The 17,249-nt window shown below is 40.9% G+C and overlaps 1 protein-coding gene across 1 annotated transcript in view; it reads left to right on the plus strand.

Annotated features, from left to right (window-relative positions):
* Window positions 1–11,804, plus strand: part of lmo1 (LIM domain only 1) — a 15,772-nt gene extending 3,968 nt beyond the window's left edge. Inside the window, exons 2-3 of the mRNA XM_047810471.1 lie at window positions 8,928–9,053; window positions 11,274–11,804. Coding sequence (XP_047666427.1) covers window positions 8,928–9,053; window positions 11,274–11,379 — 232 coding nt within the window. The 3' untranslated portion in view covers window positions 11,380–11,804. The remainder of the gene's footprint in view (window positions 1–8,927; window positions 9,054–11,273) is intronic.
* Window positions 11,805–17,249: the final 5,445 nt, after the last annotated feature.

Genomic DNA, 17,249 nt, shown 5'->3' on the forward strand with positions numbered 1-17,249 from the left:
GTTGTTCGACTTATCTTCACACACACTCTTGTTTCTAGTCTTGTCCTTATGGGGCCCTTCCGTTTGGACCTTACTTTAAGTGATTGTATTTCATTTAGGCAACAGTCTTCAGCATCAAAACCTGTCTTACTACATGCATAATTGTACACATTCTCATCTGAGGTTGGTTTAAGACAAGTATCTAAAATGAGATTGCTTTCAATCCCCTACATGTTATTGTGAGACCTGTTGTAACTTCTATAAAAGTCCATTAAAGGCACTGGGCTCTGTTATATACTGCTGTAGAAATGATTTTGCACGACTATATTGTTGAAACTTCAGTGTATCTCCATATTCATGATGACTAAGAATGAATTACATGCTCATAGTATTGTTCTGTCTTTCAGGTGACTAATAAGCAGCCTTCTCCTGTGGCAGCAGACTCCAAGATGGTCTCTGATCTGAGTTCCCAACAAAAATCCCAGGGGGAGGATGCTAACACACAGGTAATGGAATAATGTGTAGGCTGTCTTTACTATTCATGTTGAATTGTACCCTATGTAGTTCCACAACCAAGACAGGCAGTTGCTCATATTGGTATTTTGACTTCACTTTACAGAGTAGGTCATTGGGTATTGGATTTATTCTGACAAACACCCTTTCAGATGTCTCTAGTCAGACTTACACACGTACGTTTCTAGTGTTGCCCTTGTGGGGCCCGCCTGAACAGATTTGTAGGTTTTGTTTTTCGACTTATCTTCACACACACTCTTTTGTTTCTAGTCTTGTCCTTATGGGGCCCTTCCGATTGGACCTCACTTTAAGTGATTGTATTTCATTTGGACAACAATTTTCAGCATCAAAACCTGTCTTACTACATGCATAATTGTACACATTCTCATCTGAGGTTGGTTTAAGACAAGTATCTAAAATGAGATTGCTTGCAGTCACCTACATGTTATTGTGAGACCTGTTGTAACTTCTATAAAAGCCCCTGACAGGCCTCTGTTATATGCCGCTATATGCTGCCTCTGTTATATGCTGCTGTAGAAATGATTTTGCATGAGGTTACTGTTGGAACTTCAGTGTATCTCCACATTCATGATGACTAAGAATGAATTACATGCTCATAGTATTGTTCTGTCTTTCAGGTGACTAATAAGCAGCCTTCTCCTGTGGCAGCAGACTCCAAGATGGTCTCTGATCTGAGTACCCTACAAAAATCCCAGGGGGAGGATGCTAACACACAGGTAATGGAACAATGTGTAGGCTGTCTTTACTATTCATGTTGAATTGTACCCTATGTAGTTCCACAACCAAGACAGGCAGTTGCTCATATTGGTATTCAGATGTCTCTAGTCAGACTTACACACGTACGTTTCTAGTGTTGCCCTTGTGGGGCCCGCCTGAACAGATTTGTAGGTTTTGTTGTTCGACTTATCTTCACACACACTCTTGTTTCTAGTCTTGTCCTTATGGGGCCCTTCCGTTTGGACCTTACTTTAAGTGATTGTATTTCATTTAGGCAACAGTCTTCAGCATCAAAACCTGTCTTACTACATGCATAATTGTACACATTCTCATCTGAGGTTGGTTTAAGACAAGTATCTAAAATGAGATTGCTTTCAATCCCCTACATGTTATTGTGAGACCTGTTGTAACTTCTATAAAAGTCCATTAAAGGCACTGGGCTCTGTTATATACTGCTGTAGAAATGATTTTGCACGACTATATTGTTGAAACTTCAGTGTATCTCCATATTCATGATGACTAAGAATGAATTACATGCTCATAGTATTGTTCTGTCTTTCAGGTGACTAATAAGCAGCCTTCTCCTGTGGCAGCAGACTCCAAGATGGTCTCTGATCTGAGTTCCCAACAAAAATCCCAGGGGGAGGATGCTAACACACAGGTAATGGAATAATGTGTAGGCTGTCTTTACTATTCATGTTGAATTGTACCCTATGTAGTTCCACAACCAAGACAGGCAGTTGCTCATATTGGTATTTTGACTTCACTTTACAGAGTAGGTCATTGGGTATTGGATTTATTCTGACAAACACCCTTTCAGATGTCTCTAGTCAGACTTACACACGTACGTTTCTAGTGTTGCCCTTGTGGGGCCCGCCTGAACAGATTTGTAGGTTTTGTTTTTCGACTTATCTTCACACACACTCTTTTGTTTCTAGTCTTGTCCTTATGGGGCCCTTCCGATTGGACCTCACTTTAAGTGATTGTATTTCATTTGGACAACAATTTTCAGCATCAAAACCTGTCTTACTACATGCATAATTGTACACATTCTCATCTGAGGTTGGTTTAAGACAAGTATCTAAAATGAGATTGCTTGCAGTCACCTACATGTTATTGTGAGACCTGTTGTAACTTCTATAAAAGCCCCTGACAGGCCTCTGTTATATGCCGCTATATGCTGCCTCTGTTATATGCTGCTGTAGAAATGATTTTGCATGAGGTTACTGTTGGAACTTCAGTGTATCTCCACATTCATGATGACTAAGAATGAATTACATGCTCATAGTATTGTTCTGTCTTTCAGGTGACTAATAAGCAGCCTTCTCCTGTGGCAGCAGACTCCAAGATGGTCTCTGATCTGAGTACCCTACAAAAATCCCAGGGGGAGGATGCTAACACACAGGTAATGGAACAATGTGTAGGCTGTCTTTACTATTCATGTTGAATTGTACCCTATGTAGTTCCACAACCAAGACAGGCAGTTGCTCATATTGGTATTTTGACTTCACTTTACAGAGTAGGTCATTGGGTATTGGACTTATTCTGACAAACACCCTTTCAGATGTCTCTAGTCAGACTTACACACGTACGTTTCTAGTGTTGCCCTTGTGGGGCCCGCCTGAACAGATTTGTAGGTTTTGTTTTTCGACTTATATTCACACACACACACACACTCTTGTTCCTAGTCTTGTCCTTATGGGGCCCTTCCGATTGGACCTTACTTTAAGTGATGGTATTTCATTTGGGCAACAGTTTTCAGCATCAAAACCTGTCTTACTACATGCATAATTGTACACATTCTCATCTGACGTTGGTTTAAGACAAGTATCTAAAATGAGATTGCTTTCAATCCCCTACATGTTATTGTGAGACCTGTTGTAACTTCTATAAAAGTCCATTAAAGGCACTGGGCTCTGTTATATACTGCTGTAGAAATGATTTTACACGACTATATTGTTGAAACTTCAGTGTATCTCCACATTCATGATAACTAAGAATGAATTACATGCTCATAGTATTGTTCTGTCTTTCAGGTGACTAATAAGCAGCCTTCTCCTTTGGCAGCAGACTCTGAGATGGTCTCTGATCTGAGTTCCCTACAAAAATCCCAGGGGGAGGATGCTAACACACAGGTAATGGAACAATGTGTAGGCTGTCTTTACTATTCATGTTGAATTGTACCCTATGTAGTTCCACAACCAAGACAGGCAGTTGCTCATATTGGTATTTTGACTTCACTTTACAGAGTAGGTCATTGGGTATTGGATTTATTCTGACAAACACCCTTTCAGATGTCTCTAGTCAGACTTACACACGTACGTTTCTAGTGTTGCCCTTGTGGGGCCCGCCTGAACAGATTTGTAGGTTTTGTTGTTCGACTTATATTCACACACACTCTTTTGTTTCTAGTCTTGTCCTTATGGGGCCCTTCCGATTGGACCTCACTTTAAGTGATTGTAGTTCATTTGGACAACAATTTTCAGCATCAAAACCTGTCTTACTACATGCATAATTGTACACATTCTCATCTGAGGTTGGTTTAAGACAAGTATCTAAAATGAGATTGCTTGCAGTCACCTACATGTTATTGTGAGACCTGTTGTAACTTCTATAAAAGCCCCTGACAGGCCTCTGTTATATGCTGCTATATGCTGCCTCTGTTATATGCTGCTGTAGAAATGATTTTGCATGAGGTTACTGTTGGAACATCACTCACACAACAGGCTCCATTCAATTTATATGTGAATTTTTAACTTGAAAAAAACTTATCTTCCAATTAAAACATGAAAAATATGTTCAATAAATTTCGCTGTCTTGTGTAGCAATGTACGTAGAATCTACTCCAAATTTTGTGTTTCTAACTGTCGCAGCACAAAATCTGTGGAGATTTACCTTCAACAGCTATTTTTAGTAGTTGGTCAAGAATGGGCTAACTTTTTTTTTCTTTCTACCTAGGTAAACAAGCTGTTACAAAAAGAATCTGGGCACCAGAAGAATGTTCTGCAGTAGAAAGGCATTTGAGAAGGTTCTTAGTGATGAATGAAGTACCAGGTAAGGAAGACTGTCAGCAGTGCATTGCTGCAGAACCTGAAGCCCTTGGAAGCAGAGAGTGGAAAGTGGTAAAATATCTCGTTAAATACCGCATTGCTTCCCACAGGAGAAAATTACAATGAAAGATTGTAAGATTTGTCTAAACACTTTAATGTGTGTAATGTTAATGGTGTTTATTATTTTGTATTAGTGTTTTTGTAGATTCTCATTGTTATGGAAGCTGTATGATCTTTCTTCTCCTGAAAGCTGTGTATAACAATGGGTACACACAATGTTCTGGACCTGAATTTATGTGATCCTTACATTTATTATTTGTTCGGGTCCTGTGATCAGGATCACACCAGTGAAAGCTCATAGGTTTTGACAAAGCACACTGTGATTGGTGTGTTTCTATTATTTTGTATAGTTTTCACAGGGTTGATCTGAAAGATGTATATTTTATTTACTTTTTTTTGTACTGAAACTGCCTGCACACTATGTTCTAATTTATGTGGAACTGCCTTTTTTCAAATATAAATACATGCTTCTTGAGGACAAAACCTGTTGTTAAGAGACTATTTTATGCCATGTTCGATGTAAAATATTACTTTTTGTTAGCCTGGCAAAGCCTGATTTTAACGCAGTATGGTGTTTGAGAGGTTTGATTTGGAAATTCACCATGAATTTGGACCAGGTTCATTATCATCGTGTTCATACCCTGTCTAGTTATTGATGACAATCAGGTATGTCGGTTGGTGCAAAATAAATGGATATGGGATGTAGAGGATGTAAATTAGAGTAAAATCCCTGATGCAGTCCTGGATTTAATCAAGTTCAAACCAAGAAACTCTTAATATCTCTAGATAATTTTTTTGGTCCCTGCTAAGCTATAAAAACTTGAAATATGTGAGTGTGTGAAACTGGACCTCACAAGGGTACCCCGCTAGAAACTGGGCCTCACAAGGGGCCAAAATCCTTTTTTGAAAAAGTTTAGTATTTTAATAAATTGAAGTGATAGTTATGATTAGGATTTTTTTTTGGTCATGCCTGATTTTTTACAGAGTTGTAGAAGCATTGGAAAGGGTGGACCCCATAAGGGTACAAAAATGAGGTGGACCCCAGAATGTGAGAAATGTGAGAATGTGTGTGTTTGTGTCTGTGTGTTTGTGTGTCGGTTTGTGTTTGTGTTTGTGTCTGTGTGTTTGTGTGTGTGTCTGTGTGTGTGTCTGTGTGTTTGTGTGTCTGTGTGTGTGTGTGTGTGTGTGTGTGTCTGTTTGTGTGTTTGTGTCTGTGTGTCTGTGTCTGTGTGTGTCTGTGTGTGTCTGTGTGTGTGTGTGTGTGTGTGTGTGTGTGTGTGTGTGTGTGTCCTGCTCTCTAACCATCTGCTTGCTAAATTAAACATGATTATTTCCTGGCTGTTGTGTCTCGGTCCCTCGAGGTCTCATGTGGAGATCCAGACGTTTATGGTGGAGCTGCTGCTCTCGGGGGACATGGCGGTGTTGATAGAGAGCCCAGTGCTGGGGTGGGGTGGTTTCTGCCCCCCTTCACCCCTCCACTTTCTTACGCCATCTATCACACTCCACTCGCTCTTGGTTAAGAAAGACTCTAAGAGGAGACATGAACAGACAGATGAGTTAATGACCTCTGACCCACAGAGTGAAGACCAGGACCTTCTGATACAAACCTATTAAACATCAGGTTCTGGTGCTGTGCAGAACGGTGATGTTATTAACATCATGACACCTTCATCTGAGGATTGTTGAGATCATCAGCTCTCAGTGCTTTACACTTATTAATTAATTACATTTAATTTTGTACAAATTTATTTCATTCATTTGATGCAATAAGAAAGCAGAAGCTTTACTGGTTAGTGAGAGGAAAATGTTGAGATTTGAGCCAAAGACTTTACATTAAATACTGTATATTAAACACTGACAGTTAGCAACATGAACTAAGTAGCATTAACAATCCAGCTAATAACTGTCAGAGATGTTCAGAGTCAGGATTTAACCTGATATTACGATAATATCAAGACTTTTATGTGAAAAATATTTCAAAATGTCTTCATAGCAGAGTTTCACTGGATAATATTTCTGCTGCATTTTCACCTCCGGAGGAAGACGAGAGCACAGGAATGAGAGAGAAGTGAGACAGGCGTGACGTCTGATGTCATAATGAAGCTCCGCCCACTATCCGTTCAGCTGGAGATGAGTGACGTTGCTGCAGATTAGGATGAATTTTTTTTACTAAGCAAATTAAAAATGACCAACCAGTGTACAAAAAAGAGGCATCACACACACACACAGACACACACACACACGCACACACACACACGCACACACACACACATTTAACCCTACACACCAAGAAGTGCTTCATTAAACACTGATGTGAGGATCAAACTCTCTCCTGTTATATTCTGCTGTTCTGGAGACGAGTCACACGTTAATTACGATCCGACTCTCTGAGGAACGCCACTGACTCAGAGCACGACTGACGATCGCTTCACCTGCTGCTTTTATTAGAGCAAATTGGCGAGGGTCGTTCATTAGCGCTCGGCACAATAAAATCATTAAGTGATGTATTTATAGCAGCGAGAATGCAGCAGCTTCCAAACTCTCACAGACCTGAAACTCTCTCAGCTCCAGCATCACTAAGATCACAGACTAACACACAGGCCTTTAACTGGAGCATGTTCTGGCCTCTGATTGGTCAGAAGGTGTTGATTAATTCTCTCTAACAGCTCTGACTGTAGATCAGGTTTATATTAATACACTCGCTCTGATACCTTATGGTTTCTATAGCAACAGCTCATTCACAGGGATGTGTACAGAACACACTACACTGATGATAAACAGATTATATTATATGTGTGTGTACAGGTGTGTGTTCAGGTGTGTGTACGTGTGTGTACGTGTGTGTATGTGTGTGTGTGTGTGTACAGGTGTGTGTATAGGTGTGTGTACGTGTGTGTGTGGGTTACTTTTTCTCTCCTCTTACTTTTCCTCTCGATCTGTCGTTCCTTTCTGCTCTAATTAAACGCAGCTCTGCTGGAATAGACGCCGTGTCTGTGACACAAGGACAAGCACTAGAGAGAAACTAATATGGAGGCTGTGGAGCAACTTCACGTTCAGCTTTCTCTCTGCTGCTTGTCTGAGCTGTCGGCTTTATTGTACAGTCAGAGCAGCAATCCATCGCCGTCTGATCCGTCTGTCCTCGTTTTTGCATTGCATCATGGCTCAGTGGAATATAAAGTGTATCTGTGCTTCTGGATCTCCAAATTAAACACGGAGACATGAGTTTGGAAAATGAAAATGTAAATCTGGAGGAGATTCGAGGTGTCTGAGAGAGAGAGAGAGAGAGAGAGAGAGAGAGAGAGAGAGAGAGAGAGAGAGAGAGACAGAGAGAAAGAGAGACAGAGAGAGAGAGAGAGAGAGAGAGAGAGAGAGAGAAACAGAGAAACAGAGAGAGAGAGATCTGCCCCACTGCCTCCTGTTCCGTTTCTGACCTTCATTGCACTTGACTTCATGTTCTAATAAACTTAAACAAACAGCTGAGAAATTTCACTTCTGTCACTTTGTCTATTTTTCTCACACTTTTACATCTCTGAAGCTTCGAGACTTTCTTTCCTCTCGTCTTTCTCCCTCTTTTCTCCCTCTAGTGCAAATCTAGTCACTTTTCCTCCTTTTAGACCTCAGGCTCTTGTGTGGAACCCAGTCGACGTTTTTTCCCCTAAACTCTTATTGTGTTCTGGGGTCTTGTGCATTTCACTCACCGTCTGTGGCTGTTGTTCATCACTCATTCGTCGATCTCGCTCAAGAGCCTGAAGAAGGGAATTTAGACCATGTGTTTCTTTTAATTACAGTCATATGCAAAAGTTTAGGCACCCCTGACAATTTCTATGATTTTCATCTATAAATGTTTGGGTCACAATTTCATTTTGATCTGTCAAATAAGTGAAGGACACTAAAGTAAGATTTCTGTAGTGAAGTGAGGATTATTGGATTAACAGAAAATGCACAATATGCATTGAATATGCATTTTACTCAAATCGTTGAGTCAGGAGTCCGATCTGAGACGTACATTAGACATCTGCAGGTTTCAAGTTCATTAGGGTCCAAGCACCGAGCAATGTGTGGACCACTGCAGAGCCTGAACGTTTAGAGTCTTAATATTTTCTTGATGATTTACTTGGAGACCAAAATGAACAGAATTTCCTCCAAAACTCAGACATGTGCGAGACCCGAGACGGTGTTTTATTTCTACCTTACACAGATTTATATTTATTTTTATATCTGTTTTTATGTGCAAAAGTTTTTTTTCTCAAATTACAAATAGTTTTTTTATTTTTCTCCTTTTTTCAGACTGTGAGACGGGTTAGGGTTAGACGCTTTACTGTAGACGCTTACTTTGTGTCTGTGTGCAGCACAATGTGTGTATTAATGTGTGTGTTAATGTGTGTGTTAATGTGTGCATTAATGTGTGCATTAATGTGTGTATTAATGTGTGTATTAATGTGTGTATTAATGTGTGTATTTTGCCCTTCACCCAATACATCCTTCTGTCTGCGCTGCTCTGTGCGGTTGTTGAAGCGCTCGCTGTACTGCGTCACAGCGACAGAAGAGATGAAATGTCTGATGTGTTCTACGTTTTCACTCTTCCAGGCTCTTCGGGACGACGGGGAACTGTGCAGCCTGCAGTAAACTGATCCCTGCGTTTGAAATGGTGATGAGGGCCAGAGATAATGTTTACCATTTGGACTGTTTTGCCTGTCAGCTTTGTAACCAGAGGTAAGAGGAATGAGACTCTCCATCTTCCAGGGAAAACATTAATCACATCATCATCTTCATAATCATCATCATCATCATCATCATCATCATCATCAATTTATTCTTCATTACTGTATGACAGTCAAGCTGCTTCGTTTCTGGTGTTTGTGAGCAGATGCAGGATTTCACAGTAAAATCTCTTTTATAATAAACATTAAGTTAGATTTAATGGTAGAAACGGATTTAAATGTCTTCTGGCCTGAAAACCACCGGGCAGCTTGATGACGGTTTGTAGATGAAGACTGAGGTTTTATTCCTGAAAGCCAGCAGTGAGAGACAGAATGAGACACACTGTGCTTTCAGATGAGTTTTCTTCTGTAACGTTTGTGAGCTTCTGCACCTCCAAACAGTCCAGATCCATAAAGACACAAACTCTGAGAGCTTTAATGTCACCTTCACGATGAGCTCCAGGAAACAGAAGCTGACTGAGTTACAGCTCGAGTCCAGGGGCACTTTTACTGCTCAAATCCTGCCTGTAATTAAAATGAGGACTTTAATGTGGTGTTTGTTTCCTCAGTTTTACACAACTGTACATTTCTGTAAACACGGTTTATAAAATCAATCTCGACTGATTCAGAAGTTTACAGTAAAACTGGTGTTCAAATGTTTAGGAAGTGCAGAAAGGGTCCCCTTAAACAGTGTGTGATGAAGGACGGAGACTCACGAGGTTTTTAATTGAGAAGATAAACAGAAACACCCAGATTAACACCCAGATTAACACTCGGATTAACACTCGGATAAACACTCGGATAAACACTCGGATAAACACTCGGATAAACACTCGGATAAACACTCGGATAAACACTCAGATTAACACCCAGATAAACACCCAGATTAACACCCGGATAAACACCCAGATTAACACTGATAAACACCCAGATTAACACCCGGATAAACACCCAGATTAACACCCGGATAAACACCCAGATTAACACTCGGATAAACACCCAGATTAACACTCGGATAAACACCCAGATTAACACTCGGATAAACACCCAGATTAACACTCTGATAAACACCCAGATTAACACCCGGATAAACACCCAGATTAACACTCGGATAAACACCCAGATTAACACTCGGATAAACACCCAGATTAACACTCAGATCAACACTCAAATAAACACAGATTAACACCCAGATTAACACTCAGATTAACACTCAGATTAACACTCAGATTAACACTCAGATTAACACCCAGATTAACACTCTGATTAACACTCGGATTAACACCCAGATTAACACTCGGATTAACACTCGGATAAACACCCAGATAAACACTCAAATAAACACCCAGATTAACACCCAGATTAACACCCAGATTAACACTCAAACACTGATTTCTATAAAACAGAATGGATTAAAGACTTTATGAAAATGTGGATTGAGGAACGTTTCAGATTCAGTTTGGTGTTTTAGATATTTTCTAACACTGAACTGAAATCGATCTTCTTTTTATTTACCCTGGTTTTAAACTCAGCACAATGAGTCCCAGCGTGGAGGCAGAAATAAACGCAGAGCCGCATCTCCGAGTGCCAGAGCGATTGCTGGTGGCAGGAACTCGACTCGTGCTGTGCTGCTCACGGCCCCGGTGCCAACCTGCTAAATTAGCGTGGCACTGATTGATAAGCACCGATGCCACAGGCTGGGGTCTTATCACGCCTCGTGCTGCCATCTGTGAAGCTTTTATATGCAAACATCAGTGAGGGGAAAGCAGCGTGTGCACCAGAGGAAGGTTTTAGGAAGCTTTTTTATTGCTGGACAATTTCGGGGGAAAAAACTGGAAAGATTGTGTGTTGTGTCCTGGCGCAGATTGACACACAGACAGGATTTTGTTTTTGCTAGTCACGGTTGTATGAGTTTTATTTTGTGCCGGTCCTGTTGGGTAAAACCACCTGCATCTGAAGTTCCACCTTCATGCCACATCACAGGGGCTGTGAACAATCGACTAAAAACAAAAGTGACGCAAGAAAAACATCAGAACACAGAAAGCTTTTAGTGCAGCTAGTTGGGGAGAATTCAGGACGCAGCTCTCACTGAGCCACACACACACACACACGCACACACACACACACACACACACACACACACACACACACACACACACACACACACAGTGGTGAACGCTCACTACACTTGTGTCAGATGTCTCACTCTTTATTCTCTGTTGTTCTGTTCCAGGTTCTGTGTAGGAGACAAGTTTTTCCTAAAGAACAACATGATCCTGTGTCAGATGGACTATGAGGAGGGTCAGCTCAACGGCAGCTTCGAGACACAGGTCCAATAACGCCAACCTGACGGAGGCAGCAGCACACACACACACACTCACACACACACACGTGCACACACACACACACACACGGAGAAGCGTCTGTCTGCTTGCCTGCAATACTTTTTCCAGTGAAAGAAGCCCTCGTGGTCCTTTAGGACTCTGGTGTAAATGTTCTTTGGCCTTTTCCCGACTCTGAGCAGGTTGTGTTCTGGTTCTGATCCGTGTGACTGCGTCAGTCAGCACTGTATCTCCTCTATGGGTTCATGTCATGTTTTTTCTTTGATCCCTCGTTCCTCACGGTGATGATGGCAGGATGGAGGGTGATGTACAGCCTGTTTTTTCTGTATATATATAAACTGGAACATTTATTTTATGAAATTGTAATGCAATTTTATTACTAGTGTGAATTAAAGAACAAAACAATTCTTAAATGTTCAAACTTGTTTTTTATGTTGTTCTTTTTAGTTTATTGCAAAGTGGCTGGTTGTCATGGCAACATGTCCATGTTTTGTAATTATGCATCTCGCTTTAAAATAAAGCTTCCGAATTTTTGAGAGTTTATGAAAAATTAAAAGATTTAAAATCCTCAGATCCGGAGCAGGTCTGGTGTTGGGGCGGAGACACGGAATGAAGCAGCGACTTCAGAGCAGCGATTAAAGACCCAGTGACACTGAGCTTCAGCTGAACACTACACACACTGTACACACACAATACACACACAATACACACTGTACACACACAATACACACTGTACACACACTACACACACAATACACACTGTACACACACTACACACACAATACACACTGTACACACACTACACACACAATACACACACACTACACACACTACACACACTGTACACACAATACACACACTACACACACTGTACACACACTACGCACACTACACACACTACACACACACAATACACACACTACACACACTGTACACACACACACTACACACACAATACACACACTACGCACACTACACACACTACACACACTGTACACACACTACACACACACTACACACACTGTACACACAATACACACACACTACACACACTGTACACACACTACACACACTGTACACACAATACACACACACTGTACACACACAATACACACACACTGTACACACACTACACACACACTACACACACTACACACACACTACACACACTGTACACACACAATACACACACACTGTACACACAATGCACACTGTACACACTATACACACACTGCACACACAATACACATTGTACACACAATACACACTGTACACACTGTACAGACTATACACACTATACACACAATACACACTGTACAGACTATACACACAATACACACTGTACACACTGTACAGACTGTACACACAGTACACACTGTACACCCTGTACAGACTGTACACACAATACACACTGTACACACTGTACAGACTGTACACACAATACACACTGTACACACAATACACACAATACACACAGTACAGACTGTACACACTGTACACACAATACACACTGTACACACAATACACACTGTACAGACTGTACACACAATACACACAGTACAGACTGTACACACAATACACACTGTACAGACTGTACACACAATACAAACTGTACACACAATACACACTGTACACACAATACACACTGTACAATCTGTACACAGAATACACACTATACACACTGTACACACAATACACACAGTACAGACTGTACACACTACACACAATACACACTATACACACAATACACACAGTACAGGCTGTACACACAATACACACAGTACAGGCTGTACACACAATACACACTGTACACACAATACACACTGTACACACAATACACACACATTACACACACTACACACACTGTACACACAATACACACACTGTACACACACTGTACACACTGTACACACACACTACACACACTGTACACACAATACACACTATACACACTGTACACAATGCACACACTGTACACACTGTACAGACTGAACACTCAATACACACTGCGCACACTGTACACACAATACACACTATACACACTGTACACACAATACACACTGTACAGACTATACACACTATACACACAATACACACTGTACAGACTATACACACAATACACACTGTACACCCTGTACAGACTGTACACACAATACACACTGTACAGACTGTACACACAATACACACAGTACACACTGTACACACAATACACACTATACACACAATATACACAGTACAGACTGTACACACTGTACACACAATACACACTGTACAGACTGTACACACAATACACACAGTACAGACTGTACACACAATACACACTGTACACACAATACACACAGTACAGACTGTACACACAATACAAACTGTACACACAATACACACTGTACACACAATGCACACTGTACAGACTGTACACACAATACACACTGTACAGACTGTACACACAATACACTCTATACACACAGTACAGACTGTACACACTATACACACAATACACACTATACACACAATACACACAGTACAGGCTGTACACACAATACACACTGTACACACTATACACACAATACACACTGTACACACAATACACACACACTACACACACTACACACACAATACACACACACTACACACACTACACACACTGTACACACAATACACACACACTGTACACACACTACACACACTGTACACACAATACACACACACTACACACACACTACACACACTACACACACAATACACACACACTGTACACACAATGCACACTGTACACACTATACACACACTGCACACACTGTACAGACTGTACACTCAATACACACTGCACACACTTTACACACTGTACACACTGCACACACTGCACACACTATACACACTGTACACACAATACACACTATACACACTGTACACGATGCACACACTGTACACACTGTACAGACTGTACACTCAATACACACTGTACACACAATACACACTATACACACAATACACACAGTACACACTGTACACACAATACACACTGTACAGACTGTACACACAATACACACAGTACAGACTGTACACACAATACACACTGTACAGACTGTACACACAATACAAACTGTACACACAATGCACACTGTACACACAATGCACACTGTACAGACTGTACACACAATACACACTGTACAGACTGTACACACAATACACACTGTACAGACTGTACACACAATACAAACTGTACACACAATACACACTGTACACACAATGCACACTGTACAGACTGTACACACAATACACACTGTACAGACTGTACACACAATACACACTATACACACAGTACAGACTGTACACACTATACACACAATACACACTATACACACAATACACACAGTACAGGCTGTACACACAATACACACTGTACACACTATACACACAATACACACTGTACACACAATACACACACACTACACACACTACACACACAATTTTTTTTTTGAGAGTTTATGAAAAATTAAAAGATTTAAAATCCTCAGATCCGGAGCAGGTCTGGTGTTGGGGCGGAGACACGGAATGAAGCAGCGACTTCAGAGCAGCGATTAAAGACCCAGTGACACTGAGCTTCAGCTGAACACTACACACACTGTACACACTGTACACACACTACACACACTACACACACTGTACACACAATACACACACACTGTACACACACTACACACACTGTACACACAATACACACACACTACACACACTACACACACACTACACACACTACACACACAATACACACACACTGTACACACAATGCACACTGCACACACTATACACACTGTACAGACGGTACACTCAACACACTGCACACACTATACACACTGTACACACTATACACACACTGCACACACTGTACAGACTGTACACTCAATACACACTGCACACACTATACACACTGTACACACTGCACACACTATACACACTGTACACACAATACACACTGTACAGTCTGTACACAGAATACACATTATACACACAGTACAGACTGTACACACAATACACACAGTACAGACTGTACACACTACACACAATACACACTATACACACAATACACACAGTACAGGCTGTACACACAATACACACAGTACAGGCTGTACACACAATACACACTGTACACACTATACACACAATACACACTGTACACACAATACACACACATTACACACACTACACACACTGTACACAAAATACACACACTGTACACACACTGTACACACAATACACACACACTACACACACTGTACACACACACTACACACACTGTACACACTGTACACAATGCACACACTGTACACACTGTACAGACTGAACACTCAATACACACTGCGCACACTGTACACACAATACACACTATACACACTGTACACACAATACACACTGTACAGACTATACACACTATACACACAATACACACTGTACAGACTATACACACAATACACACTGTACACCCTGTACAGACTGTACACACAATACACACTGTACAGACTGTACACACAATACACACAGTACACACTGTACAGACAATACACACTATACACACAATATACACAGTACAGACTGTACACACTGTACACACAATACACACTGTACAGACTGTACACACAATACACACAGTACAGACTGTACACACAATACACACTGTACAGACTGTACACACAATACAAACTGTACACACAATACACACTGTACACACAATACACACTGTACAGACTGTACACACAATACACACTGTACAGACTGTACACACAATACACTCTATACACACAGTACAGACTGTACACACTATACACACAATACACACTATACACACAATACACACAGTACAGGCTGTACACACAATACACACTGTACACACTATACACACAATACACACTGTACACACAATACACACACACTACACACACTACACACACAATACACACACACTACACACACACTACACACACTGTACACACAATACACACACACTGTACACACACTACACACACTGTACACACAATACACACACACTACACACACACTACACACACTACACACACAATACACACACACTGTACACACAATGCACACTGTACACACTATACACACACTGCACACACTGTACAGACTGTACACTCAATACACACTGCACACACTTTACACACTGTACACACTGCACACACTGCACACACTATACACACTGTACACACAATACACACTATACACACTGTACACGATGCACACACTGTACACACTGTACAGACTGTACACTCAATACACACTGTACACACAATACACACTATACACACAATACACACAGTACACACTGTACACACAATACACACTGTACAGACTGTACACACAATACACACAGTACAGACTGTACACACAATACACACTGTACAGACTGTACACACAATACAAACTGTACACACAATACACACTGTACACACAATGCACACTGTACAGACTGTACACACAATACACACTGTACAGACTGTACACACAATACACACTATACACACAGTACAGACTGTACACACTATACACACAATACACACTATACACACAATACACACAGTACAGGCTGTACACACAATACACACTGTACACACTATACACACAATACACACTGTACACACAATACACACACACTACACACACTACACACACAATACACACACACTACACACACTACACACACTGTACACACAATACACACACACTGTACACACACTACACACACTGTACACACAATACACACACACTACACACACTACACACACACTACACACACTACACACAATACACACACACTCTACACACATTGCACACTGCACACACTATACACA

The sequence above is a fragment of the Tachysurus fulvidraco genome, chromosome 2 (assembly GCF_022655615.1).
Source record: "Tachysurus fulvidraco isolate hzauxx_2018 chromosome 2, HZAU_PFXX_2.0, whole genome shotgun sequence".
Classification (NCBI taxonomy): domain Eukaryota; kingdom Metazoa; phylum Chordata; class Actinopteri; order Siluriformes; family Bagridae; genus Tachysurus; species Tachysurus fulvidraco.